The following is an 18,586-nucleotide window of genomic DNA, read 5'->3' as shown; positions in this document are numbered from 1 at the left end:
TTCGCAGATTTCCCATATCGCACCATATCTCGATATAGCCCCCATATAAACCGATCTGCTGACTTTAGTCGGCCATAAAAGGCTCATTAGTTACCCGATTTCGCTAAAATTTTGTCAAAGTGACATATGTTAGGATTTTCATCATCGGTGCTATATATGGCTCAGATCGGTCCATATGTAGATATAGCGGCTATATAGACCGATCTACCGATTTATGATGTTTTTTCCATAAAGGCCTATTTGTTACCCAATTTCGTTGACATTTGGCACAATTTGTTGATATTCGTAACGATTACGGTCAAAATCGAGCTATATTTTCCATATAGACCCATCTCCCTCATGAAAGGCGAATTTATTACCCGATTAGCTGCCACATATACCGATCTCCCAATCTGGTTAATATATACAACCGATGTGTTGCGTATTCAAATCTCGGTCCAGCTGAACTTAATGCTTTTCTACTTGTTCTTCGAGGAAATTTTGTCCATATAACATTGAAATGTTTTCCTTGAAATATTTAACTAAAATCTTTTCCAAGAGAAGACTTAACATGCTGTTCCGATCACTGCAAATACTGCACTTCAATAATTTCCTTTTTAAAATTTTTCAACTTTCTCATTCCTTAACATTTTGTTTGAGGTTCTCGAATTGTAGCATTTGATAAATATCTTCCTCAATATTTAACATTGCAAACAGACAAGTTTGGGCAAATTCTTTGGAAATTGTTCAACATAACAACAGGGGGAAAATGGTTTGCTTGAATCAACATCTCTTTCATTTGTAACGCAATGTTGGTTTCTTTTAGCAGAACTACAATTGGTAGTTGCCTTTGTGAAGGTAAGAATTCCTTGGTTTGAACAACAAAATCTCGTAAATTACATTTAGAGACCAAATGCTTTGTGTGCTGTGCAACGAGGGCTGCTGACGAAACCATTATTCAACAATGCCAACCTAAAAGGCAATAAATCAAGGAAACCAAATCAACACTTCTAAGTTTAATTAGAACACACACATGAATCCAACTTTGAAATTCTTTTAATTTAATGAAACCGCAAATGTTTGAAAGAGGAAGAGAAGTAGAAGGGGGAAAAGGAAATTAATTCAACGCAAGGTAGCATTTGCCAACAAATGTGGGCATTTGCCTCATTACTCAAGCACCAAACAACATGAATAACCAAAGAAAACAGAGAGAGAGGGTATGTTTTTTTTTCTTCAGGTGTTTTAGATGAGTTGTATAAAGAAAAAAAGTAAAAATGCGTTAAGATCGGCCGGGCCGAACTTTGGATTACCACCATCTCGGGTATATATTGGGTTGCCCAAAAAGTAATTGCGGATTTTTTAAAAGAAAGTAAATGCATTTTTAATAAAACTTAGAATGAACTTTAATCAAATATACTTTTTTACACTTTTTTCTAAAGCAAGCTAAAATAAACAGCTGATAACTGACAGAAGAAAGAATGCAATTACAGAGTCGCAAGCTGTGAAAAAAATTTGTCAACGCCGACTATATGAAAAATCCGCAATTACTTTTTGGGCAAACCAATATTTGTAAACCACCTTTCGTCGTAATACGGTGAAAAATTCATAATTTATGCCCCCATAACAGCTTTATCGAAATATGGTCCGATTTGGACCGAATTCGACACGGATATTGAGAGGTCTAATAAGTACAAGTTATTGTACAATTTTGTAGAACAAAATATTGGTCTTTTTGGTAGCCATTTCCAAATATAGACCGATCTGAACCATAAACGACGCGGATGTCGATAAGCCTAGCATAAGTCACTGTTCCAAATTTCAGCGAAATCAGATTAAGAATTTGCTTTTTATGGGGCCAAGACTTCAAATCGAGAGATCGGTCTATATGGCAGCTATATCCAAATCAAGACCGATCTGAGCCAACTTGCAGAAAGTTGTTGAAGAGCCTAACGCAACTCACTATTCCAAATTTCGGCGAAATCGGGTAATAAATGCGCCTTTTATAAGCCCAAGACCTTAAATCGAGAGATCGGTCTATATGGCAGCTATATCCTAATCTGGACCGATCTATGCCATATTACTGATAGCTATCGAGAGGCATATACTAACTCACTGTCCCAAATTTCGGCGACATCGGACAATAAATGCGCCTTTTATGGGCCCAAAACCTAAAATCTTTAGATCGGTCTATATGGCAGCTATATCCAAATCTGAACCGATCTGGGCCAAATTGCAGATAGTTGTAGAAGAGCCTAACGCAATTCACTGTCCCAAATTTTGGCGAAATCGGACAATAAATGCGCCTTTTATGAGCGCAAGACATTAAATCGAGATATCAGTCTAAATGGCAGCTATATCCAAATCTGTACCGATCTGTGCCATATTGCAGACGGATGTGGAGAGACTTATTGTAACTCACTGTCCAAAATTTCGGCGACATCGGACAATAAGTGTGCCTTTTATGGGTCCAAAACCTTAAATCGAGAGATCGGTCTATATGGCAGCTATATCCAAATCTGTACCGATCTGTGCCATATTGCAGATGGATGTGGTGAGACTTATTGTAACTCACTGTCCATAATTTCGGCGACATCAGACAATAAGTGTGCCTTTTATGGGTCCAAAACCTTAAATCGAGAGATCGGTCTATATGGCAGCTATATCCAAAAATGAACCGATCTCGGGCAAATTGAAGAAAGATGTTAAAGAGCTTAACACAACTCATTGTCCTAAATTTCGGTAAAATCGGACAGTAAATGCGCCTTTTATGGTCCAAGACCTTAAATCAAAAGATTGGTCTATATGGCAGCTATATTCAAATCTGAACCGATCTGGGCCAAATTGAACAAGTAAAAAGGCGTTAAGTTCGTCCGGGCCGTTCTTTGGATACCCACCACCTCGGGTATATATGTAAACCACCTTTCGTCATAATCCGGTAAAAATTGCATACCTTATGTCCCATAGCAGTTATATCGTACAGTGGCTATATCTAAAAATAAACCGATCTGAACCCTATACGACATGAATGTCGAAAAGCCTAACATAATTCACTGTGTCAAGTTTCAGTGAAATCGCATTTTAAATGCGCCTTTTATGGGGCCAAGACTTTAAATCGAGATATCGGTCTACATGGCAGCTATATCCACATCTGGACCGATCTAGTCCAAATTGAAGAGGGATGTCGAAGGGCCCAACACAACTCACTATCCCCAATTTCGGCGAAATCGGACAATAAATGTGGCTTTTATGGGCCTAAGACCCTAAATCGGAGGATCGGTCTATATGGCACCTATAACCAAATCTGGACCGATCTGAGCCAAATTGACAAGGGATGGCAAAGGGCGTAAGACAACTCACTGTTCCAAATTTCAGCAAAATCGGATAATAAATGTGGCTTTTATAGGCCTAAGACTCTAAATTGGAGGATCGGTCTATACAGCAGCTATATCCAAATCTGGATCTGGATCAACTTGAAGAAGGATGTCGACTGGCCTAGCACAACTCACTGTCCCAAATTTCTTCAAAATCGGATAATAAATGTGGTTTTATGGGCCTAAGACCCTAAATCGGCGGATCGGTCTAATTGGCAGCTATATTCTAGTCTGAACCGATTTGGACCAAATTATAAAGGGATGTCGAAGGGCCTAACACAACTCACTATCCCCAATTTCGGAGAAATCGGATAATAAATGCGCCTTTTATGGGCCTAAACCCTAAATCGGAGGATCGGTCTATATGACAGCTATATCCAAATCTGAACCGATGTGGGCCAAATTGACGAAGGACGTCGAAGGGCCTAACACAACTCACTGTCCCAAATTTCATCAAAATCGGATAATAAATGTGGCTTTTATGGGCCTAAGACCCTATATCGGCGGATCGGTCTATAGGGGGTCTATATCAAGTTATAGTTCGATATAGCCCATCTTCAAACCTAACCTGCTTATGGTCAAAAAAAGAATCTGTGCAAAGTTTCAGCTCAATATCTCTATTTTTAAAGACTGTAGAGTGATTTCAACCGAAAGACGGACAGACGTACATGTCTAGATCGTCTTAGAATTTTACGCTGATCAAGAACATATATACTTTATAGGGTCGGAAATTAATATTTCGATGTGTTGCAAACGGAATGACAAAAAGAACATACCCCCATCCTTCGGTGGTGGGTATAAAAAAGAATTGAAATTGAATAGTTTTATCGTTAAATGCGATTGTAGAAGTATCAATATTGGGCAAATTGTCTTTCATAAAAAGTTTGCATTCCTTCAAACTTCCGGTTGAACTTCATTAGCCTATAGAAGGCAGCCGTGTCTGGCTATAGTAAATGATATGCGACTAGAAATATATCTACAGTGATGAGCATCTAAGCTTCATCCCAGCATAACTTAAGAAGTCTCTACTTCTTACCGATTTTTGAGGTTATTTTAATTTTCGTACCAAAAGGAGAATCCCAATCCCTTTCTTGCCATTTATCCAATAAATAGAGCACCTCTGTTTATCACCTGCTTACACCCATCTCTTTCCCTCATTTAGAGATATGTGGGGATACATTTGCACATTTTATTTTATGTTTGGACATGAGTCGCTTATCATTGCTGGCCCAGAACCTGCAAAAATATTTACTACCTAATTCTGGTGAGTTTTCTTCTCTTAATATATTTTTTATATTTACGAGTATGTTGCTATGAAAAAGTATTTTCATTTCATATTATCACAATTGCAAGAGCATATATAAAAATATTTTTAGTATATTGCAGTGAAAACCAACAAATATGAGATACGTGTTAAGTACATTGTAATATGGTCAACCCATACTATACCCTCCACCATATGATGGGGTACACTTATTTTGTCATTCCGTTTGTAACACATCGAAATATTGATCTGAGACTCACCAAAGCATATAAATTCTTTATCGTCTTGATATTCTTTATCGATTTAGCCTTTGATCTTTGACCTTGATTTCCTTAGCCTCTAGAGGGCGCAATTCTCATCTGAAATCTTGTACGAGATTTTTTGTTATGACTTCCAACAACTATGCCAAGTCGGGTCGAAATCGGTTCATAACCTGATATAGCTCCTAACTAGGCTAATAATTGTATCAAATGACTTTAAATCAATAACAATACAAATAAGAATTTCGAAAAATTTTAAGTTAACGACATCTGTCAGAGCAAATAACACAATTGATATTTTAAGGCACAGAAAAGTCTACATACTCCAATTTTGAATACCTCAATGAGCAACTGTGAGTTAGAAAAACCTTGAAAAATATAATTGGGGGATTTTACTATACGGTTACAAAGGGTGATTTTTTTGAGGTTAGGATTTTCATGCATTAGTATTTGACAGATCACGTGGGATTTCAGACATGGTGTCAAAGAGAAAGATGCTCAGTATGCTTTGACATTTCATCATGAATAGACTTACTAACGAGCAACGCTTGCAAATCATTGAATTTTATTACCAAAATCAGTGTTCGGTTCGAAATGTGTTCATTCACCGTAACGTTGCGTCCAACAGCATCTTTGAAAAAATACGGTCCAATGATTCCACCAGCGTACAAACCACACCAAACAGTGCATTTTTCGGGATGCATGGGCAGTTCTTGAACGGCTTCTGGTTGCTCTTCACTCCAAATGCGGCAATTTTGCTTATTTACGTAGCCATTCAACCAGAAATGAGCCTCATCGCTGAACAAAATTTGTCAAAATTTGAACACATTTCGAACCGAACACTGATTTTGGTAATAAAATTCAATGATTTGCAAGCGTTGCTCGTTAGTAAGTCTATTCATGATGAAATGTCAAAGCATACTGAGCATCTTTCTCTTTGACACCATGTCTGAAATCCCACGTGATCTGTCAAATACTAATGCATGAAAATCCTAACCTCAAAAAAATCACCCTTTACCACTATATGTTGATATAACCCCCATGGAGACCGATCCGCCGATCCGATTTAGGGTCTTTGGCCAATCAAACCCACATTTATTATTCGATTTTGCTGAAATTTGGGACAGAGAGTTGTGTAAGGCCCTTTGACATCTTTCTTCAATTTGGCCCAGATCGGTCCAGATTTGGATATAGCTGCCATATAGACCGATCCGCCGATTTAGGCCGATGAGAATGATGACCTAGAGATGACGATTCCATGCGAACGCCGAGAGGATGCCATGAATAACACATTAGCAGAGAGGTGCGGAAAGTCATAATTGACTTTGATCAGTACAACGAAAGCAACCTAGTTTTGATTGAGAATGCAATGCGGAGGACTGGCGAATCTAGGAAATTTGATGCAAAGTAAAGAGGCCTATACATCGTCAAGAAAGATTTGCGATTCGACAGATACGTCATGAAGACATTGAGGGAGCATCATGAAAATAACATAAATTCAGCACTGTGGCAAGCAGTGACAAAATGAACCCAAGGTATGCCTTGATTCCAGAGTTTGGCAAAGTGTACCAAGAAGGTGGTCATCAAAAGGACCATTCCAAAGAGGTCTGGTAACTCGAGGACGTGTTATCGTCAGGTTGGTTGAGTTGTCATCACACTACAGTCATTAACAATAGAGATATTGAGCTGAAACTTTGCACAGATTCTTTTTTTTGTCCATAAGCAGGTTAAGTTCGAAGATGGGCTATATCGGACTATATCTTGATATAGCCCCCATATAGACCGATCCGCCGATTTAGGGTCTTAGGCCCATAAAAGTCACATTTATTATCCGATTTTGCCAAAATTTGGAAAAGTGACTTGTGTTTAGCCCTTAGACATTCTTCTTCAATTTGGCCTAGATCGGTCCAGATTTGGATATAACTGCCATATAGACCGATCTCTCGATTTAAGGTTTAGAGCTCATAAAAGGTGCATTTATTGCCTGATTTTGCCAAAATGTAGTACAGTGAGTTGCGTTAGACCTTTTGAAATTCTTCTTCAATTTGGCCTAGATCGGTCCAGATTTGGATATAGCTGCCATATAAACCGATCTCTCGAATTAAGGTTTTGGGGCCATAAAAGGCGCAGTAATTGTCCGATGTCGCCGAAATTTGGGACAGTGAGTTGCGTTAGACCTTTTGACATTCTTCTTCAATTTGGCCTAGATCGGTCCAGATTTGGATATAGCTGCCATATAGACCGATCTCTCGAATTAAGGTTTTTGTCGCCGAAATTTCGAACAGTGAGTTGTGTTAGAACTTTTGACATTCTCTTTCAATTTGGCCTAGATCGGTCCAGATATGGATATAGCTGCCATATAGACCGGCCTCTCGATTTAAGGTTTTGGGGCCATAAAAGGCACATTTGTAATCCGATTTCGCCGAAATTTAAGACAGTAAGTTCTGTTGGACCCTTCGACATCCTACTTCAATTTAGTCTAGATCGGTCCAGATATGGATATAGCTGCCATATAGACCGAACTTTCGATTTAAGTTTTTTGGGCCATAAAAGGCGCAGTTATTGTCCGATGTTGCCGAAATTTGGGACAGTGAGTTGAGTTAAGCCCCTCAACATACTTCTGCAATATGGCACAGATCGGTCCAGATTTGCATATAGCTGCCATATAGACCGAACTTTCGATTTAAGTTTTTTGGGCCATAAAAGGCGCATTTGTAATCCGATTTCGCCGAAATTTTGGACAGTAAGTTCTGTGAGACCCTTCGACATCCTACTTCAATTTGACTCAGGTCAGTCAGGATTTGGATTTAGCTGCCATATAGACCGAACTCTTGATTACAGGTTTTGGGACCATAAAAGGGGCACTTATTGTCCGATGTCGCCGAAATTTGGGACAGTGAGTTAAGTTAAGCCCCTCAACATACTTCTGCAATATGGCACAGATCGGTCCAGATTTGCATATAGCTGCCATATAGACCGATCTCTTGATTAAAGGTTTTGGGCCCATAAAAGCCGCAGTTATTATCCGATGTCGCCGAAATGTAGGAGTGTAAGTTCTGTTAGACCATTCGACATCCTTCTGCAATTTGGGTCAGATCGGTAAAGAGTTGCATATAGCTGCCATATAGACCGATCTCTTGATTAAAGGTTTTGGGCCATAAAAGACGCATTTATTGTCCGATGTCGCCGAAATTTAAGACAGTGATTTCTATTAGACCCTTCGACATCATTCTTCAATTTAGCCTAGATCGGTCCAGATTTGAATATAGCTGCCATGTAGACCGATCTCTCGATTTAAGGTCTTAGGCCCATAAAAGGCCTATTTATTGTCCGATGTCGCCGAAATTTGGGACAGTGAGGTGTGTTAGGCTCTTTGACATTCCTCTTTAATATGGCCCAAATTGGTTCAGATTTGGATATAGCTGCTATGTGGGCATAAATTATGCATTTTTAAGCGGATTATGACGAAAGGTGGTTTTATCTCTATGCCCGAGGTGGTGGGTATCCAAAGTTCGGCTCGGTCGAACATTACGCCTTTTTATTTATTTCTGATTTAATTTCATAAAACCTCCTTATAATGTGTGCAGTTAGATACAAGAAAAAACAGATAATGGTTTTCACTTATTCAATCTACGGATTTAAATCTACGTTATAAAAGATGATTTTAGTTAACTCTTTTTTTTCTCTCTCCATTCAGCTTCAAATAATCCACATGCAAATTTTTTTTTTTTTTAACTTTTGTTCTGGTAAATTTTATGAATTTAGCATAACTAGCATAACACCATGCTAATAGGTTACCCATACGCCATTATTGTTTTCAATATTTATAATATTCAAAGGATGGATCAGAAAATAATGCATTATGCATTAAGCACTTCCTATAGCATAGTGTATTAATACTCGACCCAATTTCCAAGATTTTTTTCTTTTTTCCCCAAAATCATCCATTTTATTAAATCCATACCATATATTTTTAAATGTATAACCTATTAAAAGTTAATCTTCTTAGGACTTTAACTGGAAATTCGAACATAATCATCTCTATGCTCTGTGGTGTATGGTAAACAGTTTGCTAACGTGTTTTCATGCATGTAAATAAATACCATTAAAACTCTCATAAATATTCGATTATTTGCTGTTGATGGATTTTTATGTGCTGCTCAAAGTTGCAATGCTGCTGCTGCTACTGCTTCTGACACACATCAGAAGCAGCAGCAGCACCCATAGTGGGGAAAATAAAGGAGATATATGGGCAATCTTATGAAATGGCAGGTACACCCGTTCAAAGCCTAATCAAATAAATAAAGGGGAATATTGGGGAAAGAGTGAAAAGGAAAAAGCTAGGCATTTTTGTGTTGGTTAATATCATAGATATTTTGATTAAATATTTTTTTTTTTTTAAATTTAACATTAATAACTTTGGTAATCGTAATTTTCTCTAGAGGGCGTAATTCTCGTCCGATTTGACTGAAATTTTGCACATAGTGTTTTGGTATCACTTTCAACAACTGTGTTAAGTTTGATACAAATCTGGTATGGCTGTCATATAAACCGATCTTGGATCTTGACTTCTTGAGCCAATAGAGAGCGCAATTCTCATCAGATTTGGCTGAAATTTTGCATGAGGTGTTTTGTTATGACTTCCCATAACTGGGCTAGGTGTGGCGCAAATCGGTACATAACCTGATATAGCTGCTATATAAACCGATCTGGGATCTTGACTTGTTGAGCCTCTAGAGGGCGCAATTCTTATCCGATTTGGCAGAAATTGTGTACAACGGCTTCTCTCATGTTCATCTATAAGCAGGTTAAATTCGCGGATGGGCTATATCGGACTATATCCTGATATAGGCCCAACATAGACCGATACGTGGATTAACGGTTTTAGGCCCATAAAAGCCACATTTATTATACGATTTTGTTGAAATTTGAGAGAGTGAGTTGTGTTAAGCCCATCGACAACCTTTTTTAATTTGACTCACATCGGTCCACATTTGGGGTAGGGTTTAGGGTTTTAGCGCCCATTAAAGGCGCACCTCTTGTCAGTTATTGCCAAAATTTGGAACAGTGATTTGCAATAGGCCCTTCGAGATCCTACTTCAATTTGGCACAGATCGCTTCAGATTTAGATATACACCGTATAGACCGATTTCTCGATGTAAGGGTTTGGTACCATAAAAGGCGCATTTATTGCCCGATTTCATCGAAATTTGGGTCAGTGAGCTGCGTTAGACTCTTCGACATCTTTTTGTAATTCGGCATAGATAGGTTCAGATTTGGATATAGCCTCCATAAAGACCGATGCGCCGATTTCAGGTCTTAGATCCATAAAAGCCACATTTATTACGCGATATTGTTGAAATTTGAGACAGTGAGTTGTATTGGGCCCATCGACATTCTTCTTCAATTGGGCTCGGATCGGTCCAGATTTGGATAAAGCTGTCATATAAACCGATTTCTCGATTAAAGGCCTTGGGCCCATAAAAGGCGCTCTAATTTTCCGATTTCGCCGAAATTTGGGACAGTGAGTTGTGCTAAGCCCTTCGACATCTTTTTGAAATTCGACCTAGATAAGTACAGATTTGGATATAGCTGCCATATAGACCGATTTCTCGATTTAAGAATTTGGGCCCATAAAAGGCGCATCTATTGTCCGATTTTGCTAAAATTTGAGACAGTGAGTTGCATTGGGCCCATCAATAACCTTTTTCAATTTGACTCAGATCGGTCCAGATTTGGATGAAGCTGTCATATAAACCGATCTCTCGATTAAAGGCCATGGGCTCACAAAAGTCGCATTTATTGTCGGATTTTGCCAAAATTTGGAACAGTGATGTGCGTTAGGTCTTTAGAGATCCTACTTCAATTTGGCACAGATCGGTTCAGATTTGGATATAGCTGTCATATTGACCGATCTCTCGATTAAAGGTTTAGGGCCCATGAAACGCGCATTTATAATCTGATTTCGCCGAAATTGGGGACAGTGAGTTGTACTAGTCTCTTCGATATCATTCTTCAATTTGGCCCATATCGGTCCAGATATGAATATAGCTACCATATAGACCGATCTCTTGATTGACGATTTTGGGCCCATAAAAGGCGCATTTATTTTCCGATGTCGCCAAAATTTGGGACAGTAAGCTGAGAGAGGCTCTTCGACATCCTTATTTAATTTGGCCCAGATCGGTCCAGATTTCAATATAGCTGCCATATAGACCGATCTCTCTATTTAAGGTTTTGGGCCCATTAAAGTCGCATTTATTGTCGGATTTTACCAAAATTTGGAGCAGTGATTTGAGTTGAGCGCTTCGAGATCCTACTTCAATTTTGCCCAGATCGGTTTGAGATTTGGACATAGCTGTCATATTGACCAATCTCTCGATTTAAGGTTTTGGGCCCCTAAAAGGCGCATTTATAATCTGATTTCGCCGAAATTTGCGACAGTGAGTTGCGTTAGGCTCTTCGACATCTTTATTCCAATTCGGCCTAGATCAGTCCAGATTTGGATATAGCCCCCATAAAGATCGATCTGCCGATCAATCTGACCTTCTGACCCAAATATGGTGGAGATCAGACGAAATTTAGATATAGCTGCCATATAGACCGATCTGCCAGTTAAGGATCTGAAGCCAATAAAAGCTTTATTTATAACCCGATTTTGTTGAAACTCGGAATAGTGAGTTGTTTTAAGCCTCCCGACATTCGGCCAAAATATAATCCAGAAAAGGCTATATAGATATAGCTGCCCTATAGACCGATCTTTCAATTTCGAGTCTTAATCCCAGATTTATTTACTTGTTTACGATTGGAGCATATTCAATATATATTGCAATAAAATATGGCCCGGCTTTTGGCTCTCCTTATTTGTTCCTTCATTAGTGTAGTGCAGTGATGGTAGAAAACATCCCCTTTTTCCATCAAATTCTTATTCAAACCCCTTTGAATTATTCAACTTCATTAAGCATCCATTCAAGGCGAACAACAAAAAGACATTCTTTGAGTATAGAATCCAATTAAGATAGTCCGCTGAGAAAATTAAACTATAAAATATTCACATTAATTGAACAAGAAACTCGTTAAGCTGTGGTCATATTGCATACTTGCTTCAGCCAAAGCAAAGGAAGGAACTTTTGGGAGCAGTCAAAAGAATTAATTTCAGCCATTGACATCAATTAGGTTGCCAATGCCATAGTAGCAGCAGCAATTCCAACGAAAACTCCCACTGCAAGTGTCTAACACTCTCCCCCATGCCTCGCTCCCTCCCTCCCTCACTTACCTCTTTTAAGGAAAATGTCATTACTGCTCACCAGACTTCTACATTACATTATAATAAAATCAGCATATGATGTTTACCATATTCGCTTCCCAACTTATGCCAGTGCCGTGACTTTTATCTTTGCAGCCGCTTCCGTAGCTGTGTCGTCCTGGACCCTGGTGGCCATATCTTGTGAACGTTATTACGCCATTTGCCATCCACTGAGATCGAGAAGATGGCAGACACGCAGTCATGCTTATAAAATCATTGCCAGTATTTGGTGTGGCAGTATGCTGTGCATGACTCCCATTGCACTTTTCAGCCAATTGATGCCAACGAGTCGGCAAGGTAAGTTTATCATGGGTGATGGTGTACTTGATGTACGATGTATGTTTAATGAGAATATTTTCAATAACTTTTATACAGTTATCGAGACCATTAACTTAAAGGGCGTTGATGGTGCTCGATTATATTTTAAATCAGACTACTTGCGAAGGGTAAGGTATGGAAAGTCACACTTATGGTTGAGAATTTTGTAAAAATTTGAGGTGAATATTCATTCAGAGTGCCTGAACGAAGGCATGTCCAGAACTGCTAATGCCGCATAAGGCCAACCAAGCATTGAGGCACATGAACTGAACGTACTCAGTAAGGAAAGCAGAGAGCTTTAAATAAAGCGATGAGTGATAACACAAAAGAGGGTTGGGACTAGTATAATGAAGCACTGGGCAGATTCAAGAATGAGACGAGAAAATCAAAAAGGAATTTTTGACCAAATTTTTGTCGAATATTGAAAGGCATTAGTGAGGCATCAAGCTCGCGCAAAATGATCACTAAAAATTCCAGTACGACACGGTAGTGGGAGTCTTACGGCGAGACCTACCACAAGCCGTTGAAACTAGCAATTGAGATGTATTTTCTAGGCAACCAGGAGGAGGTCACCAATCAAAACCATAAAAACTGTCTCAGCGGTAGTCCTTATTCGCGACATTGCCAACAAGTAGTGGATAATGTGGGCGATTTGTACTTTCCAGCTTTTCCAATCGAATACACGAAATTATCCCACACAAATAAAAGTAATTTTGAAAAACAACAACTTTTGTCAAAAAAACGACGACGAAATTTGTTAATTTTCCTGGAACATTTTTTTTGAATTTCAGCGACTGAATGTTCGTATTTGTTGTTGAAAGGCACTCTTTGCAATCCAATATATAACAACAACAACAATAAATAAACAAGCAACACAAAAACCATTTGACCAACGCCACCATATTTTCTTTGCTACAAAGCATCGTTGAGGTGGTGTTTTGTATTTTTTTTTAGTTCGGTTCGCGCTGCTTTCTCTCGTTCGTTTATTGCTATGATCTCGGGGGTTTTCTCTGTCACCTTTCCTCAACTTTTTTATGCCCTCCACCGAAGGATAAGGGTATATTCATTTTGTCATTCCGTTTGCAACACATCGAAATATCCATTTCCGACCCTATAAAGTATATAAATTCTTGATCAGAGTAAAAATCTGTGGAAGTCACGATAGCGGTCGAACGCGAAGGAGTAAAGCTAGCCGCTTAAAATTTTGCACAAATACTTCTTATTAGTGTAGGTCGGGTGGTATTGTAAATGGGCCATATCGGTATATGTTTTGATATAGCGGCCATATAAACCGATCTTGGGTCTTGATTTCTTGTGCCTCTAGAGGACGCAATTCTTATTCGATTGGAATGAAATTTTGCACGGCGTGTTTTGTTATGATATCCAACAACTTTGCCAAGTATGGTTCAAATCGGTCAATAACCTGATATAGTTGTCATATAAACCGATCTTGGGTCTTGACTTCTTGAGCCTATAGAGGGCGCAATTCTTATCCGATTTGAATGAGTTTTGGCATGTAGTATTTCGTTGTGATATCCAACAACTGTGCTAAGTATGGTTCAAATCGGTTCATAACCTGATATAGCTGGCATGTAAACCGATCTGGAATCTTGACTTCTTGAGCCTCTAGAGGTCACAATTATTATCCGATTTGCCTGAAATTTTGTATGACGGATTCTCTCATGACCATCGACATACGAGTTAATTATGGTCTGAATCGGTCTATAGCCCGATACAGCCCCCATATAAATCGATCTCTCTATTTTACTTCTTGACCCCCAAAGGGCGACATTCTTATTCGAATTGGCTGATACAGCCCGATACAGCCCCCATATAAATCGATCTCTCTATTTTACTTCTTGACCCCCAAAGGGCGACATTCTTATTCGAATTGGCTGACATTTTACACAGGTCTCCAACATACAATTTAATTGTGGTCCAAACCGGACCATATCTTGATATCGCTCTTATAGCAGAGCAAATCTTTTCTTTTATCCTTTTTTTGCCTAAGAAGAGATGCCGGGAAAAGGACTCGACAAATGCGATCCATGGTGGAGGGTTTATAAGATTCGGCCCGGCCGAACTTAGCACGCTTTTACTTGTTGTGGATTGCAAATGGGCCATATCGGTTCGTATTTAAATATAGCTCCCATATAAAGCGATCCTTTGATTTGAATTCTTGAGCTTTTACAAGCTGCTGTTTTTAACCGATTGGGCTGAATTTCGACTTCCAACAATCATGCCAAGTATGGTCTGAATAGGTCAATAACCTGATATAGCTTCCATATAAACCGATCTCCCAATTTGAGATCTTGAGCCTCTACAAGCCGCAGCTGTTATCCGATTGAGCTGACATTTTGCACGAAGGGTTCTATTATGACTTCCAACAATCGCGAGAAATATGGTCCAAATCGGTGAAATCGGTCCAAATCGTTATATTACCTGATATAGCTCCTACATAAACCGATCTCCCTTTTTATACCCTCCACCATAGGATGGGTTTTGACATCTTGATCCTCTTGGGTTTTGACTTCTTGATCCTCTAGAGGGCGCAATTCTCTTCCGATTTGACTGAAATGTTGCATGAGGTGTTTTGGTATCACTTCCGACAACTGCGCAATGTATGGTTCTAATCGGTCCATGTTTTGATATAGCTGCCATTTACACCGATCTTGGGTCTTGACTTCTTGACCCGGTAGAGGGCGCAATTCTCATCCGATTAGACTGAAATTTTGCATGAGGTGTTTTGTTATGACTTCCAATAACTGTGCTTAGTATGGCGTAAATCAGTACATAACCTGATATAGCTGCCATATATACCGATCTGGGATTTTGACTTCTTGAGCCTCTAAAGGGCGCAATTCTCATCCGATTTGGCAGAAATTTTGTGCAACGGCTTCTCTCATGACCTTCAATATACGTGTCTAATATGATCTGAATCGATCAATAGCTTAATATAGCTCCCATATAAACCTATCTCCCGATTTTACTTCTTGAGCCCCTAAAAGGCCCAATTCTTATTCGATTTGGCTGAAATTTTGCACATAGACTTTTGCTGTGGTCTCCACAACTCAATTAGCAAAGCAATTCTTTGCTTTTAACCCTTGTTTATCTTAAAAGAGATACCGGTAGCGAACTCGACAAATGCGATTCATGGTGGAGGGTATATAAGATTCGACCCGGCCGAACTTAGCTCGCTTTTACTTGTTTTTTAGGTAGTTAGACGACCAGAAATTACAAGATAACCATTTCCCACAAGAAATATTCGGCACCTTGACATTTCAATTTCCATTAATGAAGTTTTATATTCCATCACATTTCAGGCTATCACAAATGTCGTGAAAACTGGCCATCCTATGCCCTACCCTACGAACGGCCCTATAACATTTTTCTCGATTTGGTATTGCTGGTCTTGCCCCTGGCCATATTGTCGGTGGCATACATTCTGATAACGCGTACCCTGTACGTGGGTATGCGCATCGAGAAGGCAATGATATTTGGTGGGGGCAGTTGTAATGGAAAATTAAATTCCGACGAAATGTATACAACTTTACAGCGAAAGAATGGCACATCCATCTATGGCGTGGGCAGCATGACCAAAGGTGTTTTTGTATCAACAACGGCGCCTTCAACACCAACTTCATCCATGACTACATTAGCCTCGACGTCCTCATCCGTGTCACGATTTAAATCGCAATTGTCACTGAGGCGTCATGGCCATGTGGTGCAAACAAATATTAACACCAAAAACAATGGTGCGGCAGTGGGACTGAGTGGATCAGGTGGTGCTGGAGGCACTGTCGGTGTTGCAGCCGCCTCGAGTGGTGTGGGTGGCATGCGAAGCCATCTAATGCATAGTAGAGCAGCAGGAGTAGCCGTAGGGGGAGGCAATATGGATGAAACTATACAAGAAGTAGATGTCTATCAACAGAAATCCTACAACCAACCATCACCCTACAATGGGGCACACCACCAACGGATGTTGCAACAGCAGTCATCCATACACCAGAAACAGCAGCTGCAGCTGCAACAACAGCCACAGAACCATTGTCACAATTATCACCAACAGATTATGCATCATGCCGAATATGGCCACGAGCAACATCCTCCCACACTGACGCACCATGTGTCGGATAAACTTTTTTGCGGTAAGTTTACATTTTATTTCACCAATTTTTGTTTGCCAAACTTTGAGAATTTATTTCAAAAAATTTCCCTGAGAAAACCTCAACATGTGGTCCAATTGTGTTTGACAAACAAATGTTTTTTTTTTATTTCCATTTTGGTATACAACTTGCGTGGGCAAGTTGGTCAATACACATTTGCCAGTTTAGTCACGTTTCACACGACCACACTCATTGATATCCCCTTTGGTCGAGGACTAATCAACAAAGGTTTCGCCATATTTTTGGTGGTTGGTTTACCTAAATTTGGCATTTGATATTTCTTTGGGGATTTCGCTGACCTTGAATTGGCCACCATTCATTTGTAACGAAATTTGGTATTCATGAAAAATTTCTGATTGAATTATCGGGAATTAATAAAGGAAAGGACCTTCTGGAGGCATGGTGACATTAACAAATATTCGAATAACGAATTCCCACAAAAAAAACACAGTTTCTTATTTGGCCAGGGAAAATAAATTGGTATTTAAAAAAAACAGGATTATTTATAGCCTAATATTTATTAAGAGTTCTTTGAATGTAAATGAAATGTAAAGGGCATTCAAAAAAGGCACACAAACTATTAACTAAGCGTTTCTAAGACGCATTGAATATAAAAGTATTCAATAAGAAAGGTAAGGACTGCGGCACGTGTTCTTAAAGAACCAAAAAAAAGAGCAACTCCTTATCATTACCAACCTTTGGTTTAAAAAAAAATTTTCTTTGTAACCCAAGAAAAATTGATTTTTATGTTAATTCTTGTTGGCGTAGGAGATGATGGAAACCATGTAACGTTTAACAATGGCTTTAACGTGACAGAGTTCAGGCCAATCTTTTCTTCTCCTTCCCCAGTTTATGGAGAGAAATACCTTAGATCAGAAAATGGTTAAATATGGCAGATATATCGTGATATGGTCCCGTCAAGAACATATTCGACACGAATGTCGAGATTTTTGAAACACCTCACTGTGCCAAATTTCTGCGAAATCGGGCAATAAATGTGGCGTCCATGGGCAGTATATCTTGAATCGAGAGAGAGATATATATATGGGGACTATATCAACGAGTTACCACCGAAGCACATACGTTAGCATGTCCGCCTATGACGCTGAACTCCTGGGATCGAATCCTGGCGAGACCATCAGTAACAAGTAAAAGTTCGGCCGGGCCGAATTTTATATACCCTTCACAATGGATCGCATTTGTCGAATTCTTTTCCCGCCATCTCTTCTTCGGCAAAAAAAGGATAAAAGAAAAGATTTGCTCTGCTATTAGAGCGATATCAAGATATGGTCCGATTCGGACCACAATTAAATTATATGTTTGAGACCAGTGTAAAATGTCAGCCAATTCGAATAAGAATTGCGCCCACTGGGCGCTCAAGAAGTAAAATGGAGAGATCGATTTATATGGGAGCTGTATCAGGCTATAGACCGATTCAGACCACAATAAATACGTATGTTGATGGTCATGAGAGGATCCGTCATACAAAATTTCAGGCAAATCGGATAATAATTGCGACCTCTAGAGGCTCAAGAAGTTCAGATCCCAGATCGGTTTATATGGCAGCTATATCAGGTTATTGACCGATTTGAACCTTATTTGGCACAGTTGTTGAAAGTCATAATAAAATACGTCGTGCACAATTTCAGCCAAATCGGATAGGAATTGCGCCCTCAGGAAGCTCAAGAAGTCAAGACCTAAGATCGGCTGCCATATAGGCAGCTATATCAGGTTGTTTACCGATTTGAACCATACTTCGCACAGTTGATGGAAGTTATAGCAAAACACATTGTGCAAAATTTCATTCCAATCGGAAAAGAATTGCGGCCTCTAAAGGCTAAAGAAGTCAAAACCCAAGATCGGTTTATATGGCAGCTATATCAGGTTATGAACCGATTTGAACCATACTTCGCACAGATGAT

General features: G+C 39.3%; 1 protein-coding gene across 1 annotated transcript in view; it reads left to right on the top strand.

Annotated features, from left to right (window-relative positions):
- The window catches only part of LOC106092915 (uncharacterized), a 134,293-nt gene that overhangs the window by 67,131 nt on the left and 48,576 nt on the right, over positions 1–18,586 (top strand). The window contains exons 3-4 of the mRNA XM_059367336.1: positions 12,277–12,477; positions 15,822–16,646. Coding sequence (XP_059223319.1) covers positions 12,277–12,477; positions 15,822–16,646 — 1,026 coding nt within the window. The remainder of the gene's footprint in view (positions 1–12,276; positions 12,478–15,821; positions 16,647–18,586) is intronic.

This window comes from Stomoxys calcitrans, chromosome 4 (genome assembly GCF_963082655.1).
Source record: "Stomoxys calcitrans chromosome 4, idStoCalc2.1, whole genome shotgun sequence".
Lineage (NCBI taxonomy): Eukaryota > Metazoa > Arthropoda > Insecta > Diptera > Muscidae > Stomoxys > Stomoxys calcitrans.
Note: the sequence above shows the minus strand (reverse complement) of the source record. Positions and strands in the feature narration are given on the sequence as shown.